Source organism: Doryrhamphus excisus, linkage group LG18, assembly GCF_037039965.1.
Source record: "Doryrhamphus excisus strain RoL-2023G ecotype Guam linkage group LG18, RoL_Dexc_Guam_v1.1, whole genome shotgun sequence".
Lineage (NCBI taxonomy): Eukaryota > Metazoa > Chordata > Actinopteri > Syngnathiformes > Syngnathidae > Doryrhamphus > Doryrhamphus excisus.
Genome location: NC_136374.1, coordinates 17,525,668 through 17,545,367, shown reverse-complemented (window position 1 = coordinate 17,545,367; position 19,700 = coordinate 17,525,668). Strand labels below are relative to the sequence as shown.

The 19,700-nt window shown below is 43.7% G+C and overlaps 2 protein-coding genes and 1 long non-coding RNA gene across 6 annotated transcripts in view; all 3 read left to right on the top strand.

Moving 5' to 3' along the window:
* LOC131105846 (uncharacterized) overlaps window positions 1–684 on the top strand; it is a 34,620-nt gene extending 33,936 nt beyond the window's left edge. The window contains exon 8 of the long non-coding RNA XR_013630274.1: window positions 14–684. This is a non-coding gene — a long non-coding RNA (uncharacterized LOC131105846). The remainder of the gene's footprint in view (window positions 1–13) is intronic.
* A 1,724-nt stretch (window positions 685–2,408) lies between these two features.
* LOC131106084 (keratin, type I cytoskeletal 18-like) lies at window positions 2,409–6,164 on the top strand. Its single transcript, XM_058054837.2, has 7 exons — window positions 2,409–3,207; window positions 4,123–4,205; window positions 4,358–4,514; window positions 5,226–5,390; window positions 5,468–5,593; window positions 5,674–5,894; window positions 5,978–6,164. The coding sequence occupies exons 1-7, from the start codon at window positions 2,785–2,787 to the stop codon at window positions 5,997–5,999; spliced, it is 1,197 nt and encodes a 398-aa protein (XP_057910820.2). The 5' UTR covers window positions 2,409–2,784; the 3' UTR covers window positions 6,000–6,164.
* Window positions 6,165–7,328: 1,164 nt separating this feature from the next.
* eif4ba (eukaryotic translation initiation factor 4Ba) lies at window positions 7,329–17,064 on the top strand. Of its 4 annotated transcripts, XM_058055598.2 has the most exons (15): window positions 7,329–7,485; window positions 8,769–8,909; window positions 9,886–10,091; window positions 10,463–10,579; window positions 10,661–10,715; window positions 11,326–11,472; window positions 11,781–11,912; window positions 12,698–12,892; window positions 12,983–13,241; window positions 13,373–13,461; window positions 13,978–14,221; window positions 14,301–14,335; window positions 15,560–15,689; window positions 16,033–16,105; window positions 16,284–17,064. In XM_058055598.2, the coding sequence occupies exons 1-15, from the start codon at window positions 7,473–7,475 to the stop codon at window positions 16,356–16,358; spliced, it is 1,911 nt and encodes a 636-aa protein (XP_057911581.2). In that variant the 5' UTR covers window positions 7,329–7,472; the 3' UTR covers window positions 16,359–17,064. The 4 variants fall into 4 exon arrangements, with proteins under 4 accessions (XP_057911581.2, XP_057911584.2, XP_057911583.2 ...); XM_058055601.2 differs by lacking the exon at window positions 15,560–15,689; XM_058055600.2 differs by lacking the exon at window positions 16,033–16,105.
* Window positions 17,065–19,700: the final 2,636 nt, after the last annotated feature.

Here is a 19,700-nt window from a genome sequence, read left to right as displayed (position 1 = left end):
TGCGCCCCAATAGGTGCCCGTCATGACTGATATGGTGGCTAAAGCCACTCGGACTGCGACTATGAATCACAACAAGGAAAACATCTTGAAGAAGCTTTCGTCTTTACAAAGGAAGATGGAAGGATTGAGAGTAGCCTGATCTATTGGAATATGGCTACTCACACTAACCCAAACAATATACTTAATCTGGATTTGGGCCTACCCCCACACCCCCAATGTGCTTACTTGTGCAAATGTATGCTGAGGGTTTTTTTTTAACAGTCCCACACAGTCCTTCTCTTTAGGAGCTTAGTTTAGAATTACCCTTCTTTCCCGGCATCCTCCCTTTCCTGCATTTTTTATCCTCCCTACCTTATTAATTCCTACGTATTTTCCCAGGAAATGTCCCATATTTTCAAATGCAAATGTTGACAGGTGTGTTGAGCTAACATACTGTATACACACAGCAGTTTATACTGACTTTGTACACGAATAAGAGTACTAGTTAGACAATGAAACAGCGGGGGAACTCTGCGGGGAAACCAGACTTTCAATGAAGTATCAAGCTCTGCTCTGACTAAGACACTGCTGCTACTTTTGCCTGTCATATCAGGATCAGAGCTGAGCGGTCCAGACTCTGTTTGTTTGTTTCGGGTTGTGATGGTGAAGCATTAACGCTGTCAGCATGTTTCGGAACAAACAGTCATGTGGTTTCAGTCACGCTGACTTAATTGATCCTTCCTCTTTATATCTCTCTGCTCCTTTCGCAAACCAGATTTTTTTCCACTTCTTTCTCGGCTGTTGCTCCTCTTGCGGTGCAGCTTCGCGAGGGTGGAACAGCGCTACCCGATCGAGGTTGCATGCAAGCCCTGGAGGGTGTTTGCAAAAAGGATCATTTGACTTTGCGCTCCACTTTTGTAGCGCTGAATGCAAAAATACTAATATAACAAGTCAGCTTCAGTTATGAAATGAAAGACTTATGGACCTGGCAACATTTTGACAGTTTAGTCCACTGTGGTTTGAAACTTTATTGCCTGTTCATCCTCAATGTAGGCCATTTCAAGGGGACCTATTGTGCTTTTTCCACTTTTCTGACCAACAGATGTAGTTAGAATGTTATATTCTTGCGTTAAACGATGACAAAGTATCACATCGTGAGGTTTGCACATTTGGAAGTGAGCCCTGAAAGAAGTTTGGGATGACTCGAAAACGCTCGGTTTGAGAAGGCGTGGCAAAAGTGTTCTTTTATGATGTCACAGAGGAGCAGACTTCTTTATATGGGCTTGGCTGTAGGCCAGATACACTCTCTGTCCTCCCCAAGCTCTGCTTGGCTGTTTACGAAATAAGCTGAGGCAGAAGTTATTGTAGTTGGTGATTCCCAGCAAGAGAAAAATATTTATTTTTATTTATTTATTTATTTTTAAGAGAAAAATATTTTAAACTATCAACAACATTTTACACAGGACTGAACATGAACGTGGAATATCCACCAAACTGTTGCAGAAGAAAAGGTGCATTAATGTCGGACACATTGTGCGTCCACAGAGGTGGAGAGAACCACAGTTTGGATCACGGTAATCCAGCAAAAAAACACCAAAATGACCACATTTGCATTACCGATGTTGTGCCAAGATCGGTAGTAGTAGCACTTAGTAAACATGGGCGCCCTCACGTCTGGCTTTTGAGCTCCACGGGACCGGCTGTGCCTTTGACAAAGTGTGTCCAACAATGAGTGCTCCTCCTCTGGATCAAGAAAGCTTTCTGTGCCGGTTATTGTGTGTAGCTGTTCTATAGGAGTCCATAATTAAATACATAGGGTAAAAATGCATAATTGGTCCTCTTTAAAAGGAGGAACCAAATTCCTATATTGATCCTATTTCCTAAGAGTTCTTTAGATCTTTCAAATCAAAGTAGTAGGTCTCAAGTAGAGTTTGCCCCCCACAAAAACTGACATGCAGATAATCAGATACAATGTGATGAGTGAACAAAGGTGGCCTTGTTTTTGATTGTATGACGCTATCAGGGTATCAGCAAACAAGTCTCCTTGTGGATCTCACCCCTTTCCATCATCTCGAGGGTATTTCAGAAGCTCGTGTGTCCGTGGGTTTTCTTTGCGAATATGGGAACAGCCATTGTCCTCATTGTTAACTTATTGTATGTTTTGGATTGTGATTACAGCTGTAGGTGTGGTCAGCAATCACTATAGCTAACTTTGTAATTGTAGACACTCTGGTTAACGGTTACATCTATTAGCACACACACACACAATCAGACCCTATTTTTTTTTAGCTTCTTTGGGCAAAAAGTGTTTTTTTTGTGTCTTTTTGACCAAACATGGAGTCCACCGCTAATAGCAGACATCATTCCTTTTATGAGCATTTGGCCAAAAATACTCTCCCCTTTTTGTTCTACTGCAGTTTTAGTGTGAACACGAGTACAACTTTACACTTACCTCATTTGCGTCTAATCTCAATCTCGCAACCAAATTGACTGATTTGCATTGCTGCTGTGTTTGTGTCATGCGTCTACGTTTCCATGGCGATTAAAGCTACACTCGGTTAGAAAAGGAAACATGTGGGCAATGGAAAGCGTGAGAGAGAGAGAGCAAGAACATAAAAAACGGGGCAACGTTGAAGTGGGCCGGGTCTAAAAAAAAAGGCCAGCTGTGATTGAGGGAGAGAAGAAGGAGGAGTATAAGTTCCCCATAAGTTCCCCACTTCCCGCTACCATCGTCTCTTTTGAAGCCGACCAGCAGCGAGCCTCTACTTCTCATTTTCATCTCTGTACCGTAGAAACATCTCCAACATGAGCTACAGGAGATCCACCATCCAGCAGATATCTGCTTCCCACATCTCACCCCGGTACTACTCCGCCAGCAGCTACGCCGGCACCAGCGGCCGGGACACCCGCATCTCCTCCGTGTCTGCATCTTCTTTGCGTTCCGGAGCTCCCATCACCTCCTCAGCGAGTTCCTTCAAACTGAGCAGCGGCATGGGTGCAGGTTTCGGCGGGTCAAGCGGCGGCATGGGAGCCGGGATAACCGGCAACGAGAAGGGGGCCATGCAGAACCTCAACGACCGTCTGGCCAACTACATTGAGACGGTGAGGAACCTGGAACAGGCCAACCAGGAGCTGGAGATGAAGATCAGGGAGGCCTTGAAGGCAGGAGGGCCTGACATGCGAGACTACAGCAAGTATGATCCCATCATTGAAGATCTACGGAAACAGGTAGGTGTGGCTAAATGGTTCTGTGGACTTCTAGCAACAGGTTGGATCTGTCTTTTTGACGCCCGGCTCGGTACTCAAAGTTAGGAACCGCTGGAACTGACCCAGACTTCCATCATGTGGGCATAAAGTGTGCATAAACTAATAATACAATAAATATGAATCAACAAAAGCTGCCCTTGGCAAAGCTATCAAATGTCGTTCATCTGAATGAAGGGTGTGGCGGCCCGATAGCGCCTACCCTCCCCCATGAATCTGCATTGGATGCCAGAAGCTGGTCAGAACTTCCTCCGGATGAGTCACCAGCGTGAGGGTAACTTCCACATTGAAAAGTTCCCCAAAGGCTGGCAATTGAGATTCTGCGCCACTCCCCTGTCTCCGTGGGCCCCAATGTGAAACAGATGTGTGGTGAAGCCGCACACACAAAGGATCCCGTGAGGATCCCGTGCTGCCAGCGAGACCGACTCCGTTGCATAACAATCAGCTTCACTCAGCGAGAGTCAAATGTCACATACTTTTCCAAATGGCAAATATCTTTCAATGTTTTCTTCTCAACTCATAAAGGGACGTGTGTTTCCCCTTTCCTGCCGGACAGGATAACACGGATGAAAATTCCACCCACCCACTTAGGAGTTTAGCCTTCCAATTCTGCCCGCATAAACACATACATATAAACAAACATTCCAGTTATGCGGGATTTACTCTTTTTCCACGGAGGAGGATGGTTCCAGCGGAACATTCTTCTTGTTCCTCCACGGTCCCTTTGTGTAATCTGACCCTTGGTTGCTCACGCAGATGTGGAGATCTGCAGATGTCTTTCTCGTTGTACCTAACGATAAGAGCGGAGTCGTGAAAGAATGCCAATATTAGCGTCAGCTATTAACATATGTCAACAACTACATGTCACGTGTTCTCTAGATCTTCAACAAGATAGCAGAAAATGCTCGTCTGGTGCTCCAGATTGACAACTCCCGTCTGGCTGCGGATGACTTCAAAGTAAAGTAGGTCATTTTGGCTTTATTCTCTCGCTTATTTACTTCAAGTCATGCCAATGTGGAACATCAGGGTTGACTCCCACAAATGGCGTTTGTTGGTTTGGACTACGGGTGCTGTCGTTGTTGGAAGGCAATCTTTGGAATACGTTTGTTTCCAGGTTTGACACAGAGCTGGCTATTCGCCAGTCTGTCGAGGCCGACATTGCCGGGCTGAAGAAAGTCATCGATGACACCAACATGACCAGGATGAACATTGAGAGTGAGATTGAAGCCGTGAGGGAGGAGCTTGAATTCCTTAAGAGGAACCATGAGAACGTGAGTGTGCTTTCCAAAAAGTGGACAGCTCCGATTAAGGTTGAAGTAAATACAAAATAGATAAGCTTTGAATGAAAAAAAATCACATAATAACCAGCACTCAAAGCTTTATAGATCTTCCGGGATCTGCACCTATTCCGCTGCATTTCTTTGGATTTTATGTTTCCTGCGAAAACGGTCTGTTTGAATTAATTCCACGTACAGCCGGCATCTAGACACGCTTACTGGTTACATGCCCGCTAGTGCATAAAAAGACCTCCGGTTTGTGATGCTAACTGCTAGCTATGAGCAGTATAGCAGTTGATAATAAACGGCCATGCGTCTTTTTAAAATGTCGGCTTTTAACATACTGCCATGGAGGATTCCTTTGGATTCCGAATCCGATCCGGAATTCGAGACCGGACAGTCCCAAGTTTCTCATGAAAAGATGGTGGGTAGCTTTAGCATGTTAGCGGTGTTCCAAAAACATGCTAGGTTAATTAGCCACTCCAAATTGTCCATAGGTATGAATGTGAGTGTGAATGGTTGTTTGTCTATATGTGCCCTGTGATTGGCTGGCGACCAGTCCGGGGTGTACCCCGCCTCTCGCCCGAAGACAGCTGGGATAGGCTCCAGCACCCCCACGACCCTCGTGAGGAAAAAGCGGTAGAAAATGAATGAATGGTTGCATTACACTGATTGATGTGTGTTTTCCTTCTGTATGTCCCGCAGGAGGTGAGGGAGCTGAGGAATCAGATCTCCCAATCAGGAGTGCAAGTTGATGTTGATGCTCCCAAAGGTCAAGACTTGTCCCAGATCATGGAGGACATGAGAGGAAACTATGAGAAGATTGCTCTGAAGAATGCAGAGGATCTGAAACGATGGCATGAAAACCAAGTAAGGCCACACTTCCAATCAGGCATCAAGTCCAAAATGTTCTCATTTGATGCTATTCTTTACTCCCTCAACTTCAGACAGCCGATGTTCAAGCTCAGGTTTCACAGAACACAGAGGCGCTCCAGGGTGCGCAGATGGAGAGAAGTGACTTATCCAGACAGATACAGACTCTAGAAATCGAGCTTGCATCTCAACAGAGCTTAGTAAGCATAAATCGGCACATATGTTCTAATTTCCATCCATTTTTAGCGGAATAACAACCTCCTTCTCCATGTATCATTAGAAAGCCTCCCTTGAAGACACACTACGCAACACGGAGCTACGTAACAACATGGAGATGGAGAAGTACAACGCCATTATCATACGTCTGGAGGAGGAGCTGGCCAACCTGCGAGCAAACATTCACCAGCAGACCCAGGAGTACGAGGCGCTGCTCAACCTCAAGATGAAACTGGAAGCTGAGATTGAGACCTACAAGAGCCTGCTGGACGGTGGAGATTTCAAGTAAGAGTGTCACAGGGATGACGGCGGGGGGAAGACCAATATGCCATGACGATAAGAAAATCTTATTTTTGTTCTATCTACAGGCTCCAAGATGCGCTTCAATGAGCCGCCACAATCCTTGTGAAAGAGGCTCCATGGTTAAATAAAGTATACTAATATACTGTATAGTATAGTATAGTATAGTATACTGCCTCGCTTGTTCAGTTCATAAATGCAAATTCCAAACATAATTGCACCACATCTGCTCAAGTGAATAAAGCAATTTGTTAAACATCATCTTCACTATTGATGTGTTTTTTTATTACAACACCGAGGGGGGAATCGAACTTGGGTTTCCTAGCTGTGCAGCCTGCGCCCTAACCACTAGTCCGCTGTGCAGCCCAAACTAAAATTAAACCTGATTATTTAGAGCATTATGTTGTGTTCATGAATAGTTACTAAAATACAGAATACCAACGATTAAGAAGCCAGTGAGTACCAGCGAAGAAGCAGCAGTGAAAATGTCGGTCATGCCCATATATGGAAGTCCACTCACTGTGATGTCACAGTGAGTCGGTGTTGGAAAAAAACTCTGAAATTGAACTTCTTTCAGGGCTGTCTTCCAAATGTGCAAAGCTCATGAGCATTGTTTAGCATGACAATACATCATTCGAACAACATTTTAAGGTCAGAAAAGTGGAAAATGCATAATTTCACACTTTTAGAAAAATGACATTATGCCTCATGCGTTCATTTCCTCCTCATGTCAGGACAAAGTATGTGTGGCTGACGAGCGCCCTCTACAGGCGCCATACTTGCTCCACCGTGCTGCTCGGACGTGGTCATAATAAAGTCCACCACTAGGGGGCGGTAATTCCCCGCTCGGCCTCAGCTCTCAGGTTAATTATAAGGTTTTAAAAAAATAATTACAACAGTAAATGCTCAAAAATAAAGCATATTTAATTCATAATAATATATCATTTTCATCGTATCGCATACCGAGAGTAATTTATGTAATATGTATAGTTGTATTCAACTTCTCTTTATATATTATTTTTTACTATTGTACTTTTTAACAGTGATGTTGACCGGAGTCCATTCCTGATGTAACACACATGGCCAATAAAAATTATTCTAATTCAAATTGTGGGTATAGCTAGTATTTATTATATTTGCACATGAATAATGTACAATATCGCACTGGATCCAGTAATTCTATGCAGACGTACCTAATGATTTGTCCGCCGAGTGTCCTGTTCAAAAGAGCCACCGTGGCAGCTCTTCTTTGTACCTTATTTGTCCACTAGAGGGCGCAAAACTTAAAAAAAACAATACAAGAAGATATTGTTCATTCAGAAAAACACACCCACACAAAGTGAATCCACTATTACACGGTTTATTTTCATATATGTGAGTGTGATAACCGATAGATTGAGTGTATAGGTAGACAAGCACGCCAAGCCGGCGGTTGCAGTTCTGAATGGAGAAGCGCCGAGGAGCCAAGGGAGGAGACGCTGAACTCGTGAACGCTGATGCGCGCTCCCGATAATAACCCGCTGACGCATTCATCCGGGAACTACCGCGAACTCGCTCTTCAACATGGCGGCGTCAGGTGAGGTTTATGTCGGTGAACCCACAGGGTCGGTTGGGCTAAATTTCGGGCAGTTTAAATGACGAATAATTGATCGGTTCGAGTTTCCGAGTCGTATACGGGTTTTCCATTACGCCCCCCTTGTTGTCTGATGTATAAAAAAATATCTGCGGCTGTTTTGAGATGGTAAATATGGATCTGCAGAAGGAGGGGAAATACACGAAGCAACGGCTAGCTTTATTTTAACACTTTAGTCACACATTACCGGTGCTCTTTTTCTCCTTAACAAGTATGAAGTACCGTGTCTGTTGTATATATTTGTTAGTTAACGTAGTATTACAAACCCCGGTTTCTATATGACGTGTTAGCAAACGGCTCCTTTTAGCTAACCGGAGTGCTCAGAGCACCGGGTGCAATGGAGGAGTGGTTGGGCCGACCAGCCCGGGCTATCACAGGGAGCCACCCCACGTGTGCGGCCGCACCACCCTTCCGTGGAAGGCATGGTCAAATACGGCCGGCTGTGTAGCCATTGTCCCACCAAATACACCCCAGCGGTCGCCTTTCGTCGCACAGGCGTTCCGTCTTTCTGCTCAAATGTTGCTACGATGCTGGCGCACTTGTGTCGTGGCGTCGCGACGCGAACTAGGCCGTAAAACCTAGCCAGTTGAGCAGGCGCTCATCGTCAGCACGCCTTGTGCTGACTAAGATGCAGCTAGCATTGAGAGCCATATGGGCTATAATGGAATGCAGTTGACATGCATTCGACTGCGACTGACTGTCTCTTGTCTCCGATTCGTAAAAGTTTCCACCGGAGTAGCTTTCATGTCGCGACTGTCACATTGGTTAGTTTGCGTGAACGATCTTAGCGGGAGGGGGTCAGTGTAGTTTATAACTAAGGAAAACAAGCGTTACTGTCATTCCCTTAACATTCCGTATTCTAGTATGTTTTTTGTGAAGAATGTCATGACTGCTGGGATTTTCACAAACATCCCAGTGAGCTTTGTGTTCCCGTTTTCTGTGGCAGACCAAAACAAATTGGACAACACAATGGAGAATGTTCCACAACAATTCACTGACACTACCTGAACATTTGTACCTGGTTGAGTTTCACTGGAAGCCCATTCAAATCAGCTTTATAAACAGTCCACTGTTTACTTTTTGACCAATCTTTGCAAATCAAGGCAAAATACCCACAGTAATAATGCACCTTCAAACACTAAAATATAAAAAATGCAATATTTCCAATAACTCCACCCATGTAGCCGATGTAGTGATGACATGCATCTCTCTTTTCTACCATTTAGCTAAGAAGAAGAACAAGAAGGGGAAGACCCTGACCCTGACAGATTTCTTGGCAGATGACAGCGGAGGCAGCGGTGTGGCCCCCAGCTACCCCATCAAAAGCACTAGCTGGGCTGATGAAACGGATGATTTGGATGGAGATGGTGAGCCCGTACTGGCATTGATGACTGCTGTATCGAGCCTATTATGCCGTGCTGTGCTTTGTATCTAGTGCCGTGATTATCACTTCTAAGGTTTTAGTTGCTGTGCGGATAAAATGGTGTCGACAACTTTGAAGAGACTGAGGTAGCGCAGGTGTGGTAGTCGTGTACACAAGGGCTGCCGTTTTTGCTGTAGTTGTCAGAGTATATTAGTAGGTGGTTATATCTGAAACTACAGTGTACATTATGTGTAGACATATGCTGTTAAATGCTAATTATTAGACATATCTTCATTTTTTTAAAGTACATGTTTGAATAATTGGATCATTTTTGTTGTCTGTATGAAGAATTCAGTGGCACTCATGCTTATATTAAATAAGTATTTCATACCACCTGTCAAAAATAAATGTTATTTTGATTAAACCCACCTAGTATGATTTTCTAGCTACAAATTCTATCCAATGCTATTGTCTGCAAATGCCATAAAATGCAGTAGAATAATCAATGGCCAATTATGGCCAACACAACGATGAGTGTTATTCACCAGTGGAGAAAGTGACACGACTGAGAAATCCAAACTGAAGAAAGTAGCTCATTTGTTTTGTAAGTTGGCGAGCACAACATTAAAGGCAATGCAGTCATTTTTGGTCAGTTCGGCGGGCGTTGGTGCAAGACCGTATGGCTGTAGGCTAGCTCTAGTGGCAAGATGGAAGCTTGTCCAATTTCAGATTCTGTCTGCTCTTTCACATTTGACGTGCATGATGCTTTGTTTCTGCTAGGTCGAATTATTAGCATTTCTGAAATCCAAAAGTACAATAAGGTACACAAAATGAGGAATGAACCTCCCAAACCACTACTCTTTGGTGCCTCACGAACTACTGTCTTTTTATGTCCCTTATTGTAAAGTGAGACCTTTGATTCTGTGACTGAAAGTGAATTCTTAATCTATGATTGCATTTTCCTCTGCTCGCCTTTCCAGTTTCTACTTCATGGCACACAGAAGAGGATTCGTTCCGTGCACCACCCATTGACCGGTCCATCCTGCCCACGGCCCCCCGTTCGGCTCGTGAGCCCAATATTGACCGGTCTCGATTACCCCGCAGCCCGCCCTACACCGCCTTCCTTGGCAACCTGCCCTATGATGTCTCTGAAGAATCCATTAAAGACTTCTTCCGCGGCTTGGCAGTAAGTAAATACTCATTATTAGAGCTGGCTTTGCTGTTTTATCCCATAGTGTAAGTGTCTTGTTTTTTGAATTTGGATGAAAAGGATTTTTGTTTGTCACATTTTAGTCAGTTCTGGTTCAGCTCTGGTTCTGGTTTAGTCAGTACGTGGCTGTTGTAATCCAGTTTTAGCAGATGAAAGCTAAATGGCTCGCAAAGTACATGTGTAAAGGTCTACAGGTGAATCCAAAGAGCGTATCTTATACATAATATAGACACATGAGCGCGTGTGTATGCATATCTATGTTTGCTCCAGGATCCTGTGTTTAAGATGCTACCCCTTATTACATATTGATTACTGATGTCTGCTGCTCATATGCTGCTTGTCTCCAGATCAGTGCGGTGCGTCTGCCTCGGGAACCCAGCAACCCTGAGAGGTTGAAGGGTTTTGGCTACGCTGAGTTTGACGATGTGGAGTCTCTTCTGAGGGCCTTAAGTCTCAATGAGGAGGTGAGGCAGTGCGGTCTTTGCTAAATTTCATACGGTCGCACTGGTGTATCTTTTTGTTTATTCAATCTGTCATGTCGACAGAACCTGGGAAACCGAAGAATCCGTGTGGATATAGCAGACCAATCCAATGACAAAGGTACAAAGATTCTTATGTAAAGTCTTTAAGTGTTGGGATTTTTGGTGGATGGCTGCCACTTTGTCTTGCCAAAGCTCGGCCTGGAATTTAATTTAAAATGTTCCACAAACATGCATAACATGAACCGAGATCATTGCAAAACTCTTAATTTAATGGCAAAGTTGCTGAGAACACTTAAAATCAGCTTCTAAAAAGTTGACCCTCGTTAGCTGATTTATTTAGTCCAATAGTACGATGTGACCGGTACTAAAGTACAACATTTTCTCATTTGAATTTGATGCCTGTTTTAGAGCAATTGAATACATCAGAACTAATTCTTGTAACTAATAGTTTAAAAACAATTCAAATATAATTTTAATGTTTCAATGCGTTTTATTTTGATACAGTGTTCAGCATGTGTGTAAATAATGTGCTATACATGTACCTATATGACACTTATGTCCATTCATACAATATATTAACGCTGTTTAATGAAAAAAAAATCTTCATTTTAAGGTGTGGAAGCTCATATTGTCACTGCGCCACAAGCAATTAAAACTGTTTTTCAATCCTCAAATCTATTCACCAAGTATATTCTATATTGTAACATCATGGTGTCTTTATATTCAAGAGAGAGACAGTGGACCTATGGGAGGTCGCGACCGAGGTGGGAGAATGGCGGACATGGGGCCCGACAAGACAGACAGTGACTGGAGGGCTCGGCCCAGTGCAGAGGTTGATGATGGACCTCCCAGGAGAGATGATGCCTTTGGAGAGAGTAAGTCGGATCTTTTAGAACTTGTAACTGGTTTGTACGTAACGCCTGCATTTCCCCAGCAGATCTGTGGTCTTTGAGTGAGTTGAGTTTGAATGTGACCGAATGGAGTCAAAGTAGTTTTCATTGTCACTGCAACATTCGGAGTCCAGAGCGCTCCTTCTATAACTGTCTCCTACAGTCGCCACTCCTAGCTAGTGCTACATCACTTCTATTTGTGCAGTCCTTCGAAAGAAGCGGGAATTACTGATCACCTCTTGTGCTTTTACTATTACTTCCCTCTAAAATTGAATGTCTTTGCTTTCTTGCAGGATCACGAGATCGCTACGAGTCAGATCGTTACAGAGATGGTCCCCGACGGGACAACGACCGCTATGATGGTGGGAGAGACCGCTACCGGGAGCGCTATGATGACAGAGACCGGAGAGATTACGATAGAGGAGGTGAGTCTGCACCTAGCAATAGAATAATAACAGTCTGAAGAGAAAAGAACACATCTGAAACAAGGAAATGACAACTTGCATGACTGCATTCGTCAGCAGCCAAAGGAGTAGCCTTGTAAACTGTTTTGGAATGCGTCCAGCATAATTAGGAGTGCACTGATTACAATTTTCTTGCCTGTCATCCCTCTTTAAAAAGCTCTACCTGCCGATTCTGACTTTCTTATACTATTTTTGAAAAAATAACTGACAGCATACACCCTCAATGCTCCAGTATTTTTGTTGAAAAACATTGGCCAACTCCTGTGAAACAATACAAACTTGTTTCATCTGCAATGAGGTTGTTCTCTTAAATAGAAATGAAACTTTTAAATTGTATCAGTTCCTTTTAGTTTAAATTGGTGGATAAAATCACTTTAGTATGTAAGGATGGGCTGATCTCTGGTTTATGTCGTTGCGGAAAGAGGCTCCAATATCCATTTTAGGCCATCTTGCCTATCCTGAACATGTCTGGTGGATGGGAATATTTTTACAATTTCCTGTTAACAGGATTTCATGTTTTTCTGCCTATACTTTTACCTTTTGGGACATACATGAATACATTCGTACATTTCGTACATTACATGAATACATTCGTACATTTCATACGCCTCAGATCTAATCAACAAAACCAACTGAGCTGTGGTGTCGTTATAGTTTAGGTTTTGATGTCTTGATATCCAAACTTGGGTATCACGATAGGATTGAAAGTGAAAGCCACCTACTGACCTTTTCCCTCTGCTTTCTAGGTTATGACTCTCGTGGCGGTGGCGGTGGTCGTCGTGCCTTTGGCAGTGGCTTCCGCCGGGATTATGATGATAGTCGAAGTAGCAACGACCGGTACGGTGATAGGGATCGCTACGGTGATAGGGATCGCTATGGAGACCGAGATCGCTACGGAGATGACCGATATGAAAGACGAGATGATAGACGTGAAGAGAGAGGTGACTGACACTCACTGATAAGAATGTGGTTGTTTATATATGTTTAATAATTGTATCTCACAACTCACTTACACACCTTTACCCCCCCAGCTCCTCAGCAGAGACCGAAGTTGAATCTGAAGCCCCGCAGTGTTCCCAAGGAAGAGGAAGGTGGCAGTGGCGGTACTTCCCCGGCGGCTGCACCCACCTCCAGCAGTAGGTCTTCCTCCATCTTTGGCGGTGCCAAACCAGTTGACACGGCAGCCAAGGAAAGGGAGGTGGAGGAGAGGCTGAAAAAAGAGGAAGAAAGGCTGCAGAGGCAGCTGGAGGAAGACAAAGGCCGGGGTTCCGACAGAAAGATGAGAGACAGGTCAGTTGGCCTTGAAATACTTTTGATTGCTGAAAATTACAATTAAATATACAATTTTACAAAAAAGGGAGACAAATCTGCTTATATGCTCTTAAGCATGTTCCAGTAAATATTTTATTTACTACATTCAGAGACCCAAGCTGGCGTAATGAGGAATCTCATACCGAGAGATCTCGCACAGGAAGTGAGTCCTCCCAGCAAGGAAGTGGTTCTGGCAGAGGTGAGACCTAATGTTCATGTATTTTTTTCAGGAATTCATCTCACTCTGAATTGACATTCAAAGTCACTGGAATTGCACTGAACAAAAATATCAACTAGGGCCGCAACTAACAGTTGTTTTAATAATCGATTAATTGATAAATCAGGTTTTAAAAAATCCACGTTTTTCATTTCTGCCTCTTAGCGGCAATCCCTTTTTAAAAATGCATGAATTGACTTTTTCATAGCAAAGAGGGCAAGGAAGAGGAATTTCTCAGACACCGAAATTGAAGTCGAGAGGTATAAATCAACTGAAAAACATCACAATCTGCAGCAAATAGAGAGTCACTGGCATAGACTGCTACTCGTGCACCACCATTAAATAACAAATACACTTCGGGAGCAGGCTTTGCATTTAACATCGTCTCGTCTGCTCCTTGTTTGATGTTGACGTTGTGAAGCACGTAGCACGACGATATGGCCGGGTGTAGTTTTATGTTTTATGTGTACGCGTGGTAAGACTTCCATCTTCTGTTAGGCTCACGGTGTCGAGACGGGGAGCGCTCTGGAGACAACGAGGTTTTCAGTGGGAGGGAAGATGACCCTTCATCTCCCGGGTCGTCCTCACAGCCTCCCCCCTCCAAGGAGCCTCTGAAGGTGATGCCTGCGCCTCCCCCCAAGGAAAATGCCTGGGCCAAAAGAAGTGCAGCCAGTGCGGGCTCTAGTGAGACCGATGGGCGATCCCCAGTCTCCCCGGGTGATTCAGCCCCGCACAAGTTCAGGTAAGTGTACAATTTTATAACATATCAAGTACATATATTTATTGTGGTACTTGTATTTACTGATTTGTTCTCATTTCAGCTCAAGTTCTGCTGATGAGAGAGGACCTGGAAAGGGTAAGGCCTAGTAAAGAACAGACATTTAAGGGGAGATTTCATCAAATATCGACACCGATTAATAATCATAGCAGTTTGCTGGACACTTGAAAGATAGTAATCATTATTTGCAAAAGACTGCAGCGGAAAGACACTATGGAAAGCGGAGCCGCTTTCTTTCTCCAGCCCTCTTCCTGCTGAACATGCGTTTTGGAACTGATACCTGGTTTGACAAGCAAGAGATGCGGCTGCATCAGTAGCAGCCTCCTGGATCGTTAAGAATCAGCCGTCAATCTTTAGATTTATCGATTGTAGAGACATGCACCGGGTATCACAAGACAGTGAAACGATGTCGCGCATGCCCAGTAGCTTGGCACGACTGAAGATGAGAATGGATCTAAATAGCATTAGCAGAGCGCTAGCTGGTCACCAGGGAAGATTCGGCAAAACATACGTACATATAGCGATCTAATTCATCTTATTTCTGGCATGAGAGTACAGACCCACCATCCACTAGTACGAGTCTAGAGTGTTTGGCGAACAGATATCCACATTAGCACTCTTAATCTCATCAAATCTCTCCTTTTATGCATTCCCACATAGTATCAACATTTGGGACCAAATACGAGGTTAAAAAAACAGTATAGTAGTCTATCTGTGCAGCATGGGAGAAAGTTAGATGGCGCGTTCAAGGGCTGTTGGACAAGTTGCTGCTCGCACAAACTTCATCGCGCGAAAACTGCAGGGTTTGTAACTTAAAAAAAATAAATAAATAAAATAATGGCCCATATAATCCATTTACATAAAATTTGATGTTGTCATTTACAAATGTTATGTCATGTTTTTTTTTTTTTTATTAATCATTGCTCCTGAACATTTCCCACAGCCCAGGGGTGTGACAAGTGAATGAATGATCTCTTTTTGCACTTCCTGTGCCTCTGTTGTCCGTACCCGTTATAAGCCCCTGAAGACATTCCCATTATGGTAGAATATCTTGCTGCTAGTCCTTTATTGTGGTGCCGGCTCCAATAACAAACATGAATGCGGTTCATAAATGACTGTGGCCATGGTTTGAACAGAGGCATATTGAAAAAGCGTAAAACCTTGCTTTGTGAAAGTGATGTCTAGAAGCAGCGGTGACGGAACCATAATCAAAGAACACCTTACCGTAATCCAGTATGAAAGGAGGTCTATAGTCGCTCTATAGTCCAACCATTCTCTCAACTGTCTGGCTTCTCCTTTAAGATGAGAACAAGGCTGACGGTGCACATCGAGACCGGGGGCCCCCACGGGCACGAGGTGGGCCTGCGGGGCCTGGAGCAGGGCGGGGGCGAGGAGAGGGGCCCAACAGAGACCGAAGAAAGGAGGCAGACAGGTCAGCCACCCAAAGCATAGCAACTCTTTCAGTTGTTAAGACAGCCAGGGAGCTCGAGCGAGGGCATCTGCAAAGAGTGGCCCCGTGTTAAACCACGCAACCGATGATGCAACTCATTGTTTGTAATGTTGTGCAATCCTTCAGCTCATAGGCAGCAAGACATGTCACGCCTTTGCTACCCAAAATGCTCCAAAAGCGGTGGACTAGCACTCGACCACCGCCCGCAGTGTCAACTAGAAAGGATGTTTTGATGATCACTGACTTAGGAATTAGCATTAGAGTATACTTGGCAAGTGTCAGTCCTGTCAATGAATGGTAACCTTCGGGTTCATTCTGACTGTAGAAAGGATAACAGAAGAGACCGAGACTCCAGACCACCACCCGAGCCAAAGAAATACGAAGAAACCCCAACCCCTGTAAGTCCTTCACTGGGCGTTTTGACAGCAGTTCTTGTAGTTGGTTAAGGCTTTTCCCAAAGGTCTTGGGCTCCTCCACCACATTTTAGGTCTTTTTTATCTTTGGTAAAAGAGAAGCCCATCACCCGGGCACCATTTGGTCTTTTGCTGAGCGTGACTGATTGGTTGTCTCTTTCAGAAGTTCAGCTCAGCCAGTAAATACGCTGCTTTGCTAATGGATGGAGACGCAGAAGATGCCGGGGATGTGGAGTAGCCGAGACACCAAGAAGAGGAGCAAATGAACACACAAGATAATTTCACATAGCTTATATTCTCCTCATGTGGACGAGGTCCCTGGGAGGACAATCATCCCTCCCTCCCTCCTCCTGTCCACCTTCAAACCTGTCCTTTTCCCTCAACCTCCTTCTCTCCTTCCTTCCTTCCTTCCTTCCTTCCTTCCTTCCTTCCTCTACGTTGCCCCACCTCAAAGGACTTTTTCAGGTTCTACACAAATGTCACTCACTGGACTTGTTTTAATTGGGAAAAAGTGTCTGACTCATGGAAAAGTGATGGAAATTATTATAATAAATAAATGAAAAAGTGGGGAAAATGAATTTGTACATTTGTGGATCAAAGATGCGGTCAGGAATGATCCTCGATAATGTAGCGCAATGAGACAGACTTTTAAATCCGATTCAATTGTTCACTTGCATACTGCCAAAAAAATGTTGCTTCTATTCATTATACACCCTTTTTTTATTAGTCATTTGAACATCTTTTAACTCTTATCAATTGAAAGCACGAATCTTGTCTTCCAGTACTAACTTTCACTATTAATTCTGGAACTAACTCATGGAGCTGTTTTCCAGCCATGTGTACGCTATACTGTTCAACAAATGTTTTGAAATGATTCACTTTTAATCGAATGACACCACACGACTCAAGTGCCATTATTGCCCCCCCCACCCCCCCCCCCCACCCCCCAGTCATTGTACAGACTTTGTTCTCTTTCTACATCACTTGATGGGAAACAAAACAAAACAAAATCTCTTCAATTAAAGTCTTATCTGCTCTCCTTCCTGGCTGTCTTCCCATCCTCCAATCATGTTCTCTTCCTCGCGTGAGGACTGGTGTGGGACGTTTTCATGACATGGCCTTTTTTTCCTGCTTGCAATAAAAGGGGTGTCATTTAAGTATACCACAGATTCTCTGCCGTTGTTTATTTCGCTGCTGTTCATTGCATCGATTACAGTATTTGTTGCAAGGGTCAAATATCCAGAGGTCACACTGATGTTTTTTTTATGCACATGACATGCAAAACAAATGTCGCCACCTTAACAAAAAAGGCTGGCGAACCGGTTCACATATGCTCGTAAATATTTGAAGTCAACTTTCAGTTTATCAGTCAAGGCAATGGAGCCGGGGACGTTTCAGTTGTGCATGTCAGAAACTGCAGTAAAACACATTGTACACACTAAACAGGCCAAGATGTATTGATTATATGGTACTAACATATCTTGGTCTAAGTCGCAGGTTCCAAGAATGTTCCCATCTAGACTTTGTGGTGGTGTGGTCTGCAAGGCAAGATAGTTCCAGTGTTTGTTCAGTCGGGCCCCCCACAGCAACAAGTACCCCTGAGGGCAGCTGGTAAGGATCCTGCTGAGCTTCATTTTACACACACTCGCAAATAATAATGTAAATAATGAAGCTGTTTAGATGAAATTGTACAATGCAGACCTGCTATTCCAAAAAAAGATTTTTCTGCCAATGCAACACCGGCATAGAAACATCATTGATTCAGTGGTTATGTTCCTATGGTCCTTTATGAAAATGGAATCCGGTGTCCACAGTACTGGATCACCTCGTGTTTCTTTTAGTCAACATTGAAGTCCTTAAAAAAAAAAGAAAAAAGCCCCCCACCTTGTCCATTGGGCTCCGACCCCCACCTGTGTGAGTCAGCAGCTGGTCCACACAGGAGGGTCTTTCTCATCATGACTGCTTCTTGTGTCATTCCCCTCGTTTGACCCCCGTAAAGCCCAAAGATGAAGCTCCCCGGCCTTTTTACAGCACGCGAACACACGTGAATAGACCGTCCCCTCATTTAGTTTGCATCCAAAGATTTGTCCCACCTCGACATCCAAATAGCGCCTTTTACGGCTTAACCGGAGCCTAAAAACTCCATAGAAAGACCTTCTTGTCTGAAATGTTCCATCTCCCAACGGCTGGCTTAAATAAGAGTTTTGTCTGAGGAATTACAGTGCAGCGTTTGTGGTGGATATTTTTTAAGATCGAAGCACAGAGCCAATCATTGTTTTCGTCTCAGTGGAGAAAACGAAGGAATGAATATCCGTCTATTGCTGCTGCTTCCTATCCAAGACCATCAACGCTTTCAAACATATTGAGAAATCCTGATTTCACACAACAAACCAGTCTGTCTGCGTGACTCCTTATTTGGCACATGCGTTATACACTTGCAGTAAAATCTATGTCAGAAAGCACATTTGACAGAAAAATCATCTTTAATGCAGATATTCTCATTCCTCCAGGTCACTGTATTGTAATATGAAATGACGTCCCGTGAATGTCTCATTCGGGTGAAAATGATGGTCATGGAAACAGTTTGGGGGGAAAAAAGGTGGCTGTGAGTAAAGAACAATGCAAGCATAAATAAAACTGAATACAATGCAGTGTTTTCTTTAAGTAGAAATAAATAACCTAAAAAAATCTTAAAATAAGGAAAAATGAATCCAAGGAATATAAGGAGAAACATAAATATACCAACATAATAAATAATCTTAATAATACTGGATTGCAACTTTTTATTCTGGTCGAGTTCTGAGAGTATTACTGTTTTCTAAAAAAAAAAAGACTTAATTTAGACTAAAAATTAGACTAAAAACATAACTTTTTCTGAAAAAGATTTAGATTAGATTAGAATTAACCCTGGATATATATATTTAGATACTTTTGAAATACTGTATGTAACTTTTTTTGCAGGAAAATATGTTGTTAGATTATGATTCAGATTCTAAACTTGTTAGATTATGATTAACTTTCATCTTGATCTTTTAATCTTACTCTTTAATCATACTTCCCTGACAATGTCATTATTATGTTTGTAAGTATAATGACATGTTTTGTTGTTGTTCTGGATTAAAAGCCACTTAAGCACGTCTCCTCCTCAGCGAAACGAGAGGAGGCCTAAGAGGGCTCCAGTCTGAGGTGCGTACCCTCGTACGCAGTAGAGGAAAAAAAGGAGACTGGATGGGACTGCTTGTGTGTTTGCTGGCTGCTTGTGTGGACGGCGAGAGAAGAGAGCGAGGGGACTTGAAGCGAAGCCAACAGGGGGAAGCGGTCGGGGCCAGAAACAGCTGCCCCCCCTCCCTCCTCCCCCATGGAGAGACAGCAAGAGGAGCCTGATGGAGTGAGAGGACAGATGACAGGAGAGTCTGTGAGTACGGGAGTGCTAGACCTTTGAGGGTCTTGGGGAAGCAAAGAAGCAGCAAGTGGAAAGGGAAGGGAGGCCAGGAGGAGGTGAGGAGGTGGCGAGTGTGTGCTTGCATGCTTTGAGAGTGAGGAAACCTCGAGTGCGGGAGAGGAGAAGTGGAGAAGGAAG